Source organism: Chiloscyllium plagiosum, chromosome 2 (genome assembly GCF_004010195.1).
Source record: "Chiloscyllium plagiosum isolate BGI_BamShark_2017 chromosome 2, ASM401019v2, whole genome shotgun sequence".
Lineage (NCBI taxonomy): Eukaryota > Metazoa > Chordata > Chondrichthyes > Orectolobiformes > Hemiscylliidae > Chiloscyllium > Chiloscyllium plagiosum.
In genome coordinates, this window is record NC_057711.1 from 13,193,785 (window position 1) to 13,210,650 (window position 16,866).

The 16,866-nt window shown below is 45.3% G+C and overlaps 1 protein-coding gene across 3 annotated transcripts in view; it reads left to right on the plus strand.

The window, feature by feature from the left end:
• The first annotated feature begins 1,851 nt into the window (after positions 1 to 1,851).
• The window catches only part of si:ch73-337l15.2 (glutathione hydrolase 6), a 64,296-nt gene continuing 49,281 nt past the window's right edge, over positions 1,852 to 16,866 (plus strand). For all 3 annotated transcript variants that reach the window (XM_043704269.1, XM_043704278.1, XM_043704288.1), the window contains exon 1: positions 1,852 to 2,137. In XM_043704269.1, coding sequence (XP_043560204.1) covers positions 2,028 to 2,137 — 110 coding nt within the window. In that variant the 5' untranslated portion in view covers positions 1,852 to 2,027. The remainder of the gene's footprint in view (positions 2,138 to 16,866) is intronic.

Consider the following 16,866-nt stretch of genomic DNA (forward strand, 5'->3'; position numbering starts at 1 on the left):
TCGGGGTAGTATTAGCTCACAAGTGGCCCATTAGAGAGGAACGCCCAATAGCCGATGTATCAGCATGTGGACTAATACAGACGTAAATATGCCCAGATAGAAAAGAAAGGGTTGGTGGTCATATTTGGAGTCAGGATGTTCCATTAACATTAACACTAAATTTGTAGTAATAGCAGACAACAAATCCCTCCAAGGTGGAGAGGAAGCTCTCTGCCTTCATTCCTGATGAAGGGCTTTTGCCCAAAACATCGATTTTCCTGCTCCTTGGATGCTGCCTGACCTTCTGTGCTTTTTCAGCACCATTCTACTCTTCCTGCAAACATGGTTCATCTTAGACCTCCAGATGAAGGGGAAGACGGCTTGGGCGACTGAAACAGCGCAGTTTTGGGGAATGGGTCAGACTTGTGCACATACAATAACAAAGAGCATGCCTCACACCAGATGACCAGGTTTTTACCTGCGCTGGAGAGGAAGCAGTGCTCCCAGATCACCAGTTTCTGTTTCACTTTGCTGATGAGCTCCTCCCAAAATTATGTGCATTCCCCGGCCCTCCGGAACCACATTCCCAGCACCTTCATGTAATCTATATTGAAAGTGAAGGAGATGAAGGATTAGTTGACCCAGGTTTTGATAAGATTAGATTAGATTCCCTACATATGGAAACAGGCCCTTCAGCCCAACAAGTCTACACCAACCCTCCAAACAGTAACCCACCCAGACCCATTTCCTTACATTTCCCAAACACCATGGCCTCACTCTTGTCTCGATTTACTTTGGCCCCCAAGGCAAGTTCAAACTGGTGACAGATGCTCATGGGTCTATGCACTGACAGCGGAGCCGGGCAGAAAACGGCAACATCATTCATGTACAGGGAGGCTTTGACCTGCAGGTGTCCGCTGCCTGGAATAGTCAGCCCTCTCTGGCTTGCATCCTTCCTGATGGACTCAGCTAAGGGCTCTATACAACACACAAACAAGGCAGGAGAAAATGGGGAGCCCTGCCTGACTCTGCATTTGATCGGGAAGCTTTCTGATTCCCACCCATTGATTGAGAGTGCACTAACAATGTTAGTGTAGAGCAGTCAGATCCAATTGCAGATTCTCTCCCCAAAGCCTATTTTGGAGAGCATGTCCCACGTTTCGGTATGCAATATCCTGTCAAAGACCATCTCCTGGTCGAGGCTGATGAGGGAGGTGTCCACTGTGCCATCCTGCACATAAGCGATCATATCCCTGAGGAACACGAGACTCTCAACGATCGTCCTGCCTGGTCCACCATAGGTTTGATCAAGGTGAATCACCGATCTCAGAGGTGACCTGACTTGGTTGGCAATGACCTTAGACAGGATTTTGTAGTCTGCATTCGGCAATGGGATTGGTCGCCAATTTCTAATTTCCTCCCTCTCCCCTTTCTGCTTGTACATGAGGGTGATGATACCTTTCCTGATGGATTTAAACATGCTGTCATACAATTCCAGCAGGTTCTGGTCAATCAAGTCCCACAGGCTTGAATGGCTGAATGGCCTTCTCCTGTTCCTATATTTAGGTCTCCTAACAGCTCCCTGAAAATGGCCAAGCAAGTCACTCAATTCATGGGCAATTAGGGATGAGGAATAAATGCCCACCTGGGCAGTGATGCCCCCATCCCACAGATGCATAAAAAAAAAGTTGCATTGCGTTGGTGGCTTCCTGGTTTGTTCCTTGTTGCTTGTTTGTGGAGGGGCCATACGGCATTCAGGTTGCGGGGTGGATGTTATCCAGTATTCAGGGTTCGGGGGAAGCGATGAGAGTCCGCCATTCAGATTCCGGGGCGGACGGCTCATGCGTTATTCAGGTGCCGGGGCGACTTGTCCCCTCAGCCGCCCGCTGCCTGTCACAGGTGTGGCCTGGCTCACCTGTCGCCGCCTGGAAGTTACCTGAATTCGCCAAGGCCCGGGAAAAGAGAAAACAAGATTGGGCACTGAAGGGATTGAGAGCCCCAGGGAAGGGTCTGAGGAGGGTGGAAGCGTCCAAGGACTATCCGTGGAGATGATTTCGGCTTTAGGGGCCCGTTACCAGAGGGTCCAGGCCGAGGACTGGAGTGAAGAAGAGGAAAAGGAAGAGGAGGAGGAGGAGAAAGTCACCATCTACCTACACTCGTGAGTATAAGTCACTCAAAGAACAGACTGCTCAAAAGAAAACTACCTGGAGAATGTTAGGGGTGCACTGCTTACTTTAAATGTTAAACCAAAACTATATCAACAAATAATAAAGCAGAATATTTCCTGAATATATTTAGATTTTATTCTGACCAAAGTCCAATATCACAGAGACGACTTTCGGACTGAGAGGTGGCAGATGGGTGGAGGAGGTGACAGAATATGTGGCAGCTGACCAAGTGACAGGAAAGGGGGAACCTTGGAAGAGGAGCTTGTGTGCATAGACAGAGGCTCATTACAATGTGCATGTTTGAGGCTCAGTGAATAATGTTTATATGATATTTAACCTGAGAAAATTCCAGTCATAATTAGTTGTCCAAGTTTCAAACAGAAACTTCTGACCTGTTTAATCTTGCAATAAATTTAAATTATTAAATTGTGTCAGTTCAGCTCCTTTTGAGAGAAGAAGGCTGAGTGGAAATTTGACAGAGTTTTTCAAAGTCATGAATGAGTTATGACTTGGAGGTGCTGGTGTTGGACTGGGGTGGACAAAGTTAAAGAAAATCACACAACACCAGGTTATAGTCCAACAGGTTTATTTGGAAGCACTAGCTTTTGGAGCGCAGCTCCTTCATCAGGTGGTTGTGGATGTTAAAATCATGCTCACAGAATTTATCGCCAAAGGAGTCCAGTGTCATGGAGATGTGACACAGTAAACAATCTTAGATTAAAACTTTCATCTTTTATAATGGGATATGCTGGCTTCTGTTCTTTGGTATATAAATCCCAGAACTTCCTTTTACATTTTCAAGATAGCTCAACTTTTTAAATGCAAGATGTGAAGTCTGCCTGTGTCCCAATGCTATGTCAGACTGACAAACCCTCTGTATAGTTTTAGAGTTTTACATGGATTCATGCAGTTTTTGAGCAAAATAAAATTTAATTCTGCAAAAACAAATTCGCCCCCAAGCTTATATGTGTGCGCATGTAGGAGTGACAGATTGAGTGTGTGGGTGTGAGTGCATGTGATAAGTGTGTGTGTGTGTATATGTACGTATGTTTGTGTAACCTTAGTTAAGTGTGTGTGTGAGTGTGATGGGGTATGTGTGAGAGGGTGCGTGTGTTAGTGTGGGTGCAGGGGGTGTATGTTTGCGTATGAGGGAGGGTCTGGGTGGGTGGGTGGGTGGGTAGGTGTATGTCTGTGTGTGTGAATGCATCGTGCAGTGGGGTCACCTGTACTGTGACATGAATCCAAAGTCCTGGGTGAGGCCGTTCCCATGGGTAGCAAACTGCTATTAGCTTCTGATTAAAGTTAAAAATCACACAACACCAGGTTATAGTCCAACAGGTTTATTTGGAAGCACTAGCATTTGGCACCCTGCTCCATCAGCCACCCTGCGTTGTTGCTTGTCCCGAAGTCCGCCTTGAAGGATGGTCACCCGAAGGTCTAAGCCTGAATGTCCAAGACCGCTGCAGTGTTCCCTGACTGGGAGGGAACACTCCTGCCTGGTGATTGTTGTGCGGTGTCCAATCATCCGTTGTTGTAGCCAAAGTACCATGCCTCAGGGCATCCTTGCCTGCAGCTTATGAGATAGACCATATTGGCCAAGTCACGTGAGTACTTGCTGTGTATGGTGGGAGGTGTCCCCACATATAATGATGTTACCCATGTCGATACTTTGACAACAACCAGTCGTGGAACACTTCAGCATTCCGGGACATTCTGCCACGGACTTTCAGGTCTCTCTGTCTCTCTTTCGGTATCAGTCCTGGGTCCACTGCTTTTCGTTATTTATATAAATTATTTGGATATGAATATAGGAGGTATGGTTAGCAGGCTTACAGATGGCACTAAAATTGGTGGTATACTGGACAGCCAAGATGTTTACCTCAGAGTACCACGGGACTATGATCAGAAGGTCGATTGGGCTGTAGAGTGGCAGATGGAATTTAATTTAGATAAATGTGAAGTGTTGCATTTTGGTAAGGCAAACCAGGGCAGGACTTATACACTTAATGGTAGGGCCATGGGGAATGTTTTCAAATAAAGAGCCCTGGGGATGCAGATGTGCAGTTCCTTGAAAGTGGAGTCACAGGTAGACAGGCTGGTGAAGAAGGCATTTGGCATGCTTGCCTTCATTGGTCAGTGCATTGAGAATAGAAGTTGGGATGTCATGCTGTGGTTGTGTAGGACATCAGTTAGGCCACTTTTGGAATGCTGCATTCAGTTCTGGACTCCCTGCTATTGGAAAGATGTTGTTAAACTTGAAAGGGTTCACATAAGATTTACAAGTATGTTGCCAGGATTGGAGGATTTGAGCTATAGGGAGATACTGACTAAGTTGGGGCCTTTTTCCCTGGAGCATTGGAGGCTGAGGGGTGACCTCCTAGAGGTTTGTAAAATCATAGGGGCATGGACAGAGTGAATAGTCAAGGTCTTTTCCCAGGGCCAGGGAACCCAAAACCAGAGGCCATATGTTTAAAGTGAGAAGGGAAAGATATAAAAGGGACCTGAAGGACAACATATTCATTTAGCAGGTAGTCTGCGTATGGGACAAACTGCCAGAGGGAGTGGTGGAGGATGGTACAATTACAACATTTAAAAAGCATCTGGATGGGTATATGAATAGTAGGCATTTAGAGGGATTTTGCCAAATGACAGCAAAATGGGACTAGATTAATTTAGAATATCTGGTCAGCATGGACAAGTTGGACCAAAGGGTGTATTTCTCTATGACCCGATAATGTCTGTGAAAGAGCTTGACTGAATCAGTACTTCTCCATGTTGAAAAACACTTGGCGAAGCACTGAGGATGGGGCAAGGGGACAAAATATATTCTGGATGGGGATTTCAATGTCTCCCACCAAGAGTGGCGTGGCAGCAGTACAATGATCGAGCTGGTCGAGTCCTAAAGGACATAGCTGCTAGACTGGGGCTGTGGCAGGTGGTGAGGGAAACAACAAGAGGGAAGAACATACCTGACCTCATCCTAACCAATCTGCCAGCTGCAGATACATCTGTCCATGATAGTATCAGTAAGAGTGACCACTACACAGTCCTTGGGGAGTCGAAGTCCTGCTTTCACATTGACAATAACCTCCATCGTGTTGTATGGCACTACCACTGTGCTAATTGGGACAAACTTTGAACAGATCTAGCAACTCCAGACTGGGCATCCATGAGACGCTGTGGACCATCAACTGCAGCAGAATTGTACACCAGCATAATCTGCAACCTCATGGCCCGACATATCCCCCACATAACCATCACCATTAGGCCAGGGGATCAACCCTGATTCAAAGGAGAATGCAGGAGGCACATGCCAGGAGCAACGTGGCATATCTGAAGATGAGGTGTCAACATGGTGAAGTCACCAAATAGGATTACTTGAGGAGAAAGTGAGGTCTGCAGATGCTGGAGATCAGAGCTGGAAATGTGTTGCTGGAAAAGCGCAGCAGGTCAGGCAGCATCCAGGGAACAGGAGAATCGACATTTCGGGCATAAGCCGAAACGTTTCCTGAAGAAGGGCTTATGCCCGAAACGTCGATTCTCCTGTTCCCTGGATGCTGCCTGACCTGCTGCGCTTTTCCAGCAACACATTTCCAGCAAATAGGATTACTTGCATGTCAAACAGTATAAGCAGCAAGTGATAGACAGAACTAAGTGATCCCACAGCTAACAGATCAGATCTAAGCTCTGCAGTCCTGCTACATCCAGTCGTGAATGGTGGTGGACAATTAAACAACAATATGTCCCCATCCTCAATGTTGGAAGAGCCCAGCATGTCAGTGCAGAAGATAAGGCTGAAGCTTCCGCATTAATCTTCAGCTGCAAGTGCCAAGTGGATGATCCATCTCGGCCTCCTCCAGTGGACCCCAGCTTGACACATACCAGTCTTCAGCCAATTCGATTCACTGCACATATCAAGAAACAGTTGGAGATTGTTGGATACTGCAAAGGCTACAGGCCCTGACAACATTCCGGCAAAAGTACTGAAGATTTGTGCTCCAGAACCTGCTGCTCGCCCAGCCAGCTGTTCCAGTACAGTTACATCACTGGCATCTACCCAACAATATGGAAAATTGCCCGAGTATTTCCTGTATATAAAAAGCAGGACAAATCCAACCCAGTTGAAACTTTATTGCTGGAACAGCACAGCAGGTCAGGCAGCATCCAGGGAACAGGAGATTCGACGTTTCGGGCACAGGCCCTTCTTCAGGAATCAGGAATTCCTGAAGAAGGGCCTGTGCCCGAAACGTCGAATCTCCTGTTCCCTGGATGCTGCCTGACCTGCTGTGCTGTTCCAGCAATAAAGTTTCAACTTTGATCTCCAGCATCTGCAGACCTCACTTTCTCCACAAATCCAACCCAGCCAATTATCGCCCCATCATTCCACTGTTGATCATCAGTAAAGTGATGGAAAGTGTCATCAACAGTGCTATCAAGCAGCGCCTGCTCAGCAATAACCTGCTCAGTGACACCCAGTTTGGGTTCCACCAGAGCCACTCAGCTCCTGACCTCATTACAGTCTTGTTTCAAACAGGGAAAGAGCTAAATTCCTGAGGGGAGTGGGAATGACTGCCCTTGACATCAAGGCCACATTCAACTGAGTGTGGCGTCATGGAGCCCTAGCAAAACTGGAATCAATGGGTATCAGGGGCAAACTTTCCAGGGGTTAGAGTCCAGCCTAACACATAGGAAGATGGCCATGGTTGTTGGAGGTCAGTCATCTCAACTCCAGGACATCTCTGCAGGAGTCCCTCAGGGTAGTATCCTCGGCCCAACAATCTTCAGCTGCTTCATCAATGACCTCCCCTCCATCATAAGGTCAGTGGTGGGGATGCTTGCTGATGATTGCACAATATTCAGCACCATTCATGACTCCTGAGACATTGAAGCAGTCCATGGAGCTGTCCTAGTGCATCAAGATCTGAACAATATCTAGGTTTGGGCTGACCAGTGGCAAGTAATACTCATGCCACATGTATGCCAGGCTATGACCATCACCAACAAGAGATAATCTAACCACTGCCCCTTGACATTTAATAATATTATTGTCACTGAATCGCCCACTGCCAACATCCTGGGAGTTATTATTGATTTGATTAGAAACTCAACTGGATTCACCACATAAATGCAGTGATGACAAGAACAGGTCAGAAGCTAGGAATACTGTGGCAACTAACTCACCTCCTGACTGCCGAAAGCTTGTCCACTATCTAGAGTGCACAAGTCAGGAGTGTGATGGAATACTCCCCACTTGCCTGGATGGGTGCAGCTCCAACAACACTCAGGAAGCTTGACACCATCCAGAACAAAGCAGCCCGCTTGATTCGCACCGCATCTACAAACATCCATTTCCTCCACCACTGATACTCAGTAGCAGCAGTGTGTATTATCCAAACGATGCACTGCAGGAATAGACAGCACCTTCCAAACCCGCACCTTCCATCTAGAACAACAACGGCAGCAGATAGATGGGAACCCCCCCCAAGCGAGTTCCCCTCTAGGCCACTTGCCATCCTGACTTGGAAATGTATTACTGTTCCTTCACTGTTGCTGGGTCAAAATCCTGGAACTCCTCCCTAATAGCATTGGGGTCAACCCATAGCATGTGGACTGCAGCAGTTCAAGAGGATAGGTCACTACTGTCTTCTCAAGGGCAACCAGGGACAGGCTGTGCATGCTGACCCAGCCAGTGACACCCACATCCCACAAATGAATAAATTAGAAAAAAGCTTTGTTGGTGAGTTGACTATTGCTAAAAAAAAATGATACTTATCAGGAGAGATGCAAAAAGACCAAATTTCAAAGGGGCCAACAAGTTATACTTCATGAGAAAAAGGGTGCACTTTGTTTTGGCAACTTGACTTTGGTCATTGTATTGCCATGGAGCATGCATCTGGGATATAACCTCCCAGGCATATTTTCCCTGAATGCATGACAAGGAGCTATTTTTTTCAGTTCAATTCCTCACCTCTACCTATTCTCTCATCTCGTCTCTCCCTGCTGTTCATCAGCTCTCAGACCTGAAAGGGTCAATCCGAGCTGACTGATGATTAATCAGTGTATTGGTGGGGAGCTGACGATATATGGAGGGAGTGGTCGTTTGTTAAAACCACAAAGACTGTGGGTGCAGCTGGAGCCCTGAGGTGTTTGAGGACAAGGGAGGAGGGAATCCAGGCAGGAGCCAAACAGTAGGCATGACTGTGTTACTGGAGGCCAAGAATAGGTGCTGGGTTACCTTTGTACAGTTCACCATGGGAACAATTGTGAGGTTACAAATGAACATAACTTTTTTAAATCCTGTGAAAACCTAACTGGAGGTCAGATTAGAATGACAACTGAGATATCAACGGCAGATGGGCAACACTGCCACCTACCTTCGAGGTCAAACACTCAGTAAGGATAAATCATGAAGGGAAGAGAGGAACAGGAGTAGGTCATTCAGTCCCTTGAGCCTGCTCTGCCATTCAGTCTGATCTGTGGCCTAACTGAATATTGATTGATCTTTGATTTCCTGTTATATGTACCTAAGTACAGTGAAAAGCTTTGTTTGTAAGCAGTTCAGGCAGATCATTGGGTGAAAAAAAAACTTGCACAGAGTAAGGTATTCAAAGTTTGTGCGAAGATTTGTAGCTCGGGTGCTCGTTGTTGTGGTTCTGTTCGCCGAGCTGGAAGTTTTTGTTGCAAACGTTTCATCCCCTGGCTAGGCGACATCATCAGTGCTTGGGAGCCTCCTGCGAAGCGCTTCTTTGATGTTTCCTCCGGTGTTTATAGTGGTATAAACACCGAAGGAAACATCAAAGAAGCGCTTCGCAAGAGGCTCCCAAGCACTGATGATGTCACCTAGCCAGGGGACGAAACGTTTGCAACAAAAACTTCCAGCCCGGCGAACAGAACCACAACAACATCCTTTCTCAAGTAAGGAAACCAAAACTCCATGCAGTACTCCAGGTGTGGCCTCACCAGGACCCTGAACAGCGGCAATATAATCTCTCTGCTTTTAAATTCAATCCCTTTAGCAATGAATGACAAAATTCCATTTGCATTCCTAATTACTTGTTGCAGACCAACTTTCTGTGATTCATGCACAAGGACACCCAGGTCCCTCTGCAGAGCAGCATGCTGCAACATTTTACCATTTAAGTAATAATCCTTTTTACTATTACTCCTACCAAAATGTATGACTTCACATTTATTTACATTGTATTCCATCTGCCAGACTTTTGTCCATTCACTTTAAGTGAATCTATGTTCCTCTGCAAAGTTTCACAATCCTCTGCATACTTTACTCTACCACTAATATGAGTGTCATCTGCAAACTTTGACAACCGACATGTGGTCTCCAAGTCGTTATGAGTCCTAGGGGTCGCAGTAGTCTGGCAGTCAGACAGGAAGACAGCTAACAATCCGCATACATGAATATCAACTAGCCACGAAACGACACGACCAGCTATCCTTAGTAGCCACACATGCAGACAACAAGCAACAATGAATTCGACTGGGACAACACTACTATCATAGGGCAAGCCAGACAGAGAACAGCCAGGGAATTCCTAGAGGCATGGCATTCATCCACAAACTCCATCAACAAACACATCGACCTGGACCCAATATACCAACCACTACAGCGGACAGCTGAAACTGACACCCGGAAGCGGCAGGGACAGACCACTATAAACACCGGAGGAAACATCAAAGAAGCGCTTCGCAGGAGGCTCCCAAGCACTGATGATGTCGCCTAGCCAGGGGACGAAACGTTTGCAACAAAAACTTCCAGCTCGGCGAACAGAACCACAACAGAGTAAGGTATACAGGTTACACCTCACAGGATGCACTAGGCAGGATCAGCATTATGTGGAGTTGGACACTCCATTCAGCCGTCTCATAACGGCTGAGAAGAAGCTGTTCTTGAACCTGCTGGTGAGTGTGTTCAAGCTCGTATATTTTCTGCCTGATAGTAGAGGTTGTAGGAGACCATTACTGGTGTGGGAGGGGTCTTTGATGATGTTGGCAGATCTTCTGTGGCAACACGATGCATAAGTGGAGTCTATGGATGGGAGGTTGGCTTCTGTGACGGTCTGTGCTATGCACACAATCTTCTTTAGTTTCTTATGGTCCTGGGCAGAGCAGTTGCCATACCAGGCCATTATGCACCCGGTCAATGATGCAGCTGTAAAAATTGGTGAGGGTCCTTATTGACATGCTAAATTTCCTGAGGTGCCTGATGACGAAGAGGTGTTGTTATGCCTGCTTGACCGTCACATCTGTGTGGGAAGTCCAGGACAGGTTGTTGGTTATTGTCACTTTGAGGAATCTGACTCGCTCCACCCTCTCAACCTCCACTCCGTTGATGTAGATGGGGATGTGTTCTCCTTCCTTTCTGAAGTCAATGATCAGTTCTTTAGTTTAGCCGACATTGAGAGAGAGGTTGTTACCATTGCACCACGTCACCAAGCCCTCCATTTCCTTTCTGTATTCTGACTCATTGTTTGATATCTATCCTACCACGGTGGTGGACGTGCCTTGGACCCATATCCATTTGCTTAATAAAAATTTGTCTGTCTCGTATTTAAATTTAACAGTTGAATTAACATTACTCCCATTTGAGGAAGAGAGTTCAAACCTCCACTACTCTTTCTGTGTTGAAATGCTTCTTAATATCTCTCTTGAATGGTCTGGCCCTAATTCTTAGACTTTGCCACTGGCTTTGGAATCTTCAACCAGTGGAAATTATTTATCTTTATCTGCCCTGTCTTTCCCACTTAATCTCCTGAAGACCTTGATTAAATCACCCCATAACCTTCTAAATTCTAGAGGATGAAGGCTTCATTTGTCTCATCTCTCCTCATAATGTAACCCCTGAGGTACAGGTAAACCTGCATTGAACTCCCTCCAGGGCTGAAATATCCTTCCTAAGCTGTGGTGCCCAGACCTGCTCACAGTATAAGTAGAGTCCAACTAGGATTTTTCACAACTTCAGCATAACACCTGCCGCCATTTCTCCAATCCTTCAGAAAGGAAGGCCAGCATTTCATTAGCTGCCTTGACTATTTTCTGTATCTGTCTGTGATATTTTGAAGAGCTGTGCACCAGAACCCCAAAAATTGTTGGACATCCAGCGTATTTGATGGAAAAAGAAGTCTGGAAGGTAGTAGTAGTGTTTTTGTTTAGTCATCCATGGGATGGTGGGCATTGCTGGCTGGGTCTTTGACACCTCATTCCTACATTCTTTTGTTGACCAATAAAATGAGGTCCCATCTCCTCCTTCAGTGAATGCATAATTCAGAAGAAAAACAAGGTCACGGTGCCCTTGTGAGCACTTATCCCTCAACCAACATCAATCATCGTTTATTTCATTGTTGAATGTGGTAAGATATCTTGTGGTAACATGTTCTGGCAACATCTGTGCTTCCGGAGTACTTCATTGGTTGTGAAATTCTTTGCAAGCCCATTCACAGCCCCAGGACATCCAGAGTGTAAGTTTGTTTTCAACAGCACTGTCACGATCAGAGAGTCAGACCCTAACACTTTATACAGCTGCCTTGTACATTAATCTGCTGTGTTACTATGTCCCAATATTTACACCTTTCCTGTGAATAGATAGTTGCAACATTTATTCTATATTTATATATAAAGCCTCATGGCTCCTGCATTAGTCACATTTTGATGCATAATAAGTGCCATTTAAATCACCCAATTTATTTTGATAAATTCATAAGCTGACTGATGAAATGGATTAAAGAGCATTTTATTAATCATGTTGGTTTAAGAGCATTCATTACCATTTCTAGAAGTGCCAGGAGACTCTAAGTTTATCTAGCATGGATTATTAATAGCCTCTGAAAACGTCCAGATTCATAAAATGTCTAATCTTTTTAAGTCTATTTGAAGATGGTGTTGAAGGTACTTGCAATTCCATTTGTAAAACACTTGGACCTCCTCATGTATCAAGTTCTTTTGTCTGTCATGTTGTGTCATGCAATTTCTGTTCTGACTGGGTGTCACAGCCTTTGCATCCCTTCTAATGTGATGTTAAGATTTAGGATATCATTATACTCATCTGTCTGATCTCCCCACACTAGGTGGCATTGCTGTTATTCCAAGGCCCGTCTTCCAAGTTGGTATTCTAGAATTTGTCATCTATTTTTGTGACTTCCTTATAGAGTTTTATTTTCTTTCACTAGTTTGAAAAGCTACCCTGCTGAGAGAGAATTCCAGCCGAGCCTCTGACTCCATCTCAGTAATGCAAAACAATTCAGCCATCACATCTGAGGGATTTTGCATTCTGTGCTGAAACAGCAGTTATGCATTACACCATTATACGGAATGATGTTAACATGCTCAGGGGTAAATGACTGTAAGAAGCTTAGACTGAGAACAGAAGGAAGCCACCTGCCCCATAGTGTCCATCGTGGTTCTCTGCTAGAGCAACTCAGCTGGATGCACTCTGTGTCTTTTTGTCAATAAATGTAAAGAACCTTTTTTTCTTCAGATAGTTATCCAACCACTTTTAAAAGATCAACTGAATTGGCCTTCATCATTGTGTCAGGCAACGCATACCAGATCCTAATCATCAACAAAAAAAAAAAATTTCCTCATGTTAATGTTGCTCCTTTTGCCAGTTGCTTGAAATCACTGTCTTTTGGTTCATTCTGCCAAGTTTCTCTCTCCCCATATCTTCTCTCTTCCCATACCCCTCATAATTTATCATTCTTCCTTAAAGGAGAACAGCCCCAGCTTCACCAATATCGATACAACCAAATCCCTCAGCTCTGTAACCATTCCTGTAAACGTTTTCTGGGTTACATTCTTTTAGCATTTGGTGATCCAAGTTGGATGCAATGCTCAGCAAAGAACGAGCTAGAGTTGATAATATGTATGATAAAAGTAGGAGAGATTTTGTTCAATAGGTATAATTCCTTTCCATTTGTGACCAAGAGTTTTGGTGGAAGCCTTTGGAACTGTAGGGAAGGGGTGTATCGTAAAACCTGCTCCCCATCCCACCCACCACCAGTCTGCACTGAGGTTGGAAAGGTCAGAAGATGTTTCTTGCTTTTTTTAATTCATTCACTCACAGGACATGAGCGTTGCTGGCATTTACTGTCCATTCCTACCTGCACCATGAGAAGTTGGTGAGCTGCCGTCTTGAACTGCTACAGACCAAGTGGTGTACGTGGATCCACAATACTGGTAGGGAGGGAATTTCACCATGTTGACCTAGTGACCCTGAAGGAACGGTGATATATTTCCAAGTCAAGATGATTAGTGGCTTGACGGGGGACTTGCTGGTGATTCCTTTGCATCTGCCGCCCTTCTTGTTCTAGATGGCGGCGGTTCCGTGTTTGGAAGGTGCTAAGGAGTAATATTAAATTTCTACTGTGCGTCTTGTGGGTGGGGTTCCACACTGCTGCCACTGTGTGGCGGTGGTGGACAGAATGGATATTTGTAGATGTCGTGCAATCAAGCGGGCTGCTTTGTCCTGGATGGTGTTAAGCTTCTTGAGTGTTGTTAGAGCTGCACCCATCCAGGCAAGTGGAGAGTATTCCATCACACTCCTGACTTGTGCCTTGTAGATGGTGAACAGTCTTTGGAGTTCAGGAGATGCAAGATTGCTGCTGCTATAAGATTCCTAGCCTCTGACCTGCTTTTTTTTACCCACTGCATTTATATGGTTAGTCTAGTTCAATTTCTGGTCAGTGATAGTTCCCAGGATCTTGATAGTGGGAGATACAGTGTTGCTGATACCATTTAATGTCAGAGGGTGATAGTTAGCTCATCCCTAATTGGACGTGGTTATTGCTTGGCATTTGTGTGGCATGAACATCACTTGCCACTTGTCAGTCCAGTCCTGGATGTTGCCCAGTTTTTGCTGCATTTGGATGTGGACTGATTCAGTATCTGCAGAGTCATGAATGGTGCTGAGCATTACACAGTCATTGACGAACATCCCCACTTCTGACCTTATGATGGAGAGAATGTAATTAATGAAGGAGCCGAAGGTAGTTGGACCTAGGACACTACGCTGAGCAACTCTTACAGAGAAGTCCAGGAGCAGACTGTCCACTAACAGCACAAACAACCATTTTCTTATTTGCCAGATATAACTCCCACTAACAGAGTGTTTTAACCCTGATTGCCATGACAGCGCCCTGATGCCACACTCAGTCAAATGCAGCCTTAATGTCAAGGGCTGTCACTCTTTCCTCCACTCTGGAATTCAGCTCTGTTGTCCATGTTTGAACCAAGGCTGTAATGAGGTCAGGAGCTGAGTGGCCCTGGTAGAACCCAAACTGAGCGTCACTGAACAGGTTGTTGCTGAGCAGGTGCTGCTTGATAGCACTGTTGATGACACCTTCCCTCACTTTCCTAGATGATCGAGAGTAGATTGTTGAGATGGTAATTGGCTGGGTTGGATTTATCCTGTTTTTTGTGTGCAGGATGCAGTTGGGCAATTGTCAGGTAAATAAAGACCATGCTCCTTCTCTTTCTCTTCTGCTCCCAGTCTGGTCTATCTCCAAACTGTACCCTCCTCTGCTATAGGATTTTACAATTTACTCCCCAAATGTGATGACCAACAGCTTCATTCAATGCCAATTGATAGGTTGAACCCAAAATCTTCCAATTACCAATCTAATGTGCCATACTACCTTAAAGGCTTTATGAGGAATAGTCTCAAATGTTGTAGTCAATCATTTCCGAGTGATAGGAAGCATTTCAGTGCACACAACATCTTTCCTCTAAATTTGCCTCTGGTTCTTTTGCCATTCACCTTTAGTCTGTGTCCGGTCAATACTCTTGTCTCTGTAAATAGTCTCTCCTTACTTACTGCACTAAAACTCTCCTTCATTTTGACCACCTCTTAAATATCTGCTTAATCTTCACTGCTTTAAAGAATAATAAATGATTTCTAAAAAAAAACAAAGAACTGTAAATAAAATTAACAACACGGTGCACTCCAAGCCCTGCTGGCAAATGACTATCAGATTTAAAACTCTGGTTTCACTGGTGGAGACAGCAAATATAAACTGAAATATCTTTGCTTGGGCGGTTTATGGGATTATCTAAACCACTCAATTGGATTACTGTCTTGTAATTCACTGAGATATCTATTGTCCTCTGTGTATTGACATTTTGATTGATGCTGTATTCTGACTTGCCTGTTTGCAAATATTTACATACCCTGTTGCATATCAAAAATCTAGTGGCACCCCAGAGTTTAGAGCAAAGGTTTACACGTGCTGTCCCCATCATAAACCCACCTTTTCTCATTACTCATCTTGGGAGAGACAGGGGAATGTCAGCGCTGAAAATGTGTTGCTGGAAAAGCGCAGCAGATCAGGCAGCATCCAAGGAGCAGGAGAATCAACGTTTCGGGCATGAGCCCTTCTTCAGGAATGGGGAATCAGTTCTCCTGGGCAGGACTTGCAGTTCAGACGTACTGGACTCCTCAAGGAGCTGCTGCACTCCAAATTCAGTACAGGCAGGAGACTCCTGGGAAGACAGCAGAAACACATTAAGGATATCCTCAAACCACTGCTGAGGAGGTGAAGTGATCCCCAGTGATAGGGGAATGTCAGTCAAGTTCATATCTCTGATCTTGTGAGTTAGCTTTGACAGAGGCTTATTGAGCACTCTCTGGTGAAATACTGCTGAGAATTTTAGATTAGATTAGATTACATTACAGCGTGGAAACAGGCCCTTCGGCCCAACAAGTCCACACCGACCCGCCGAAGCGCAACCCACCCATGCCCCTACATTTACCCCTTACCTAACACTACGGGCAATTTAGCATGGCCAATGCACCTGACCTGCACATCTTTGGACTGTGGGAGGAAACCAGAGCACCCGGAGGAAACCCACGCAGACACGGGGAGAACGTGCAAACTCCACACAGTCAGTCGCCTGAGGCGGGAATTGAACCCGGATCTCAGGCGCTGTGAGGCAGCAGTGCTAACCACTGTGCCACCGTGCCGCCCACAAAATGGGGTTTGGTTGGTTTATGCGTTGATATTATGAGGGATTTATGTAGAGAGGGTTAAATTTGTTTCAATTGGCAGGGATGTGTGAAATAAGTAGCTGCTCCTTTAAATTATCATCCAGCTGTATTCTGCAGCTGTCTCTGTTTTTGCTCATTTAACGCATCTATTAAAATGTGATGTTGGACATTTGGAGTTAATACAGGAAGTCTACTGATGTCATTTTCTAAAGGTTACATTGGATCCTGGGAGTGTAGTGCCCTCCTCTTCCTAGATCGAACCCAGAATTAGACCAGGCAATTTATAATTCATGCTCCCTTTTTCTGTGTCATCTAACAGGTCACTAATTTTGGCACAAACCTAATCAGGGAAAAGCTGTCAAATCCAATCAAGTCTTCCTTTGCTTCCTGTGCCAGTGAGCGAGGTGACCTGCTGTTTGGAAAGCTGCGTCACTTGCAGGAAGGTCATTCTTGGGATCTGGCCAGGTCATACCTCCAAATCTGTGCCATTGTTCTGGCAAACCTCCAAGAGACAGAAGCTTTAAGGCTGATGACCATTCGGCATCTTTTTGAGCAACTGAGAATAACTTACCTCCACTCTGATTCAGTGGGTTCTGATAAATCCAATGAGCAGTCTGCAGATTCTGTCACAGGTATATGAATACTGAGGATTTAGAGGGATTTGGGCCACAAGCTGGCAAATGGGACTATTTAATTTAGGATATCTGGTCAGCATGGATAGGTTGG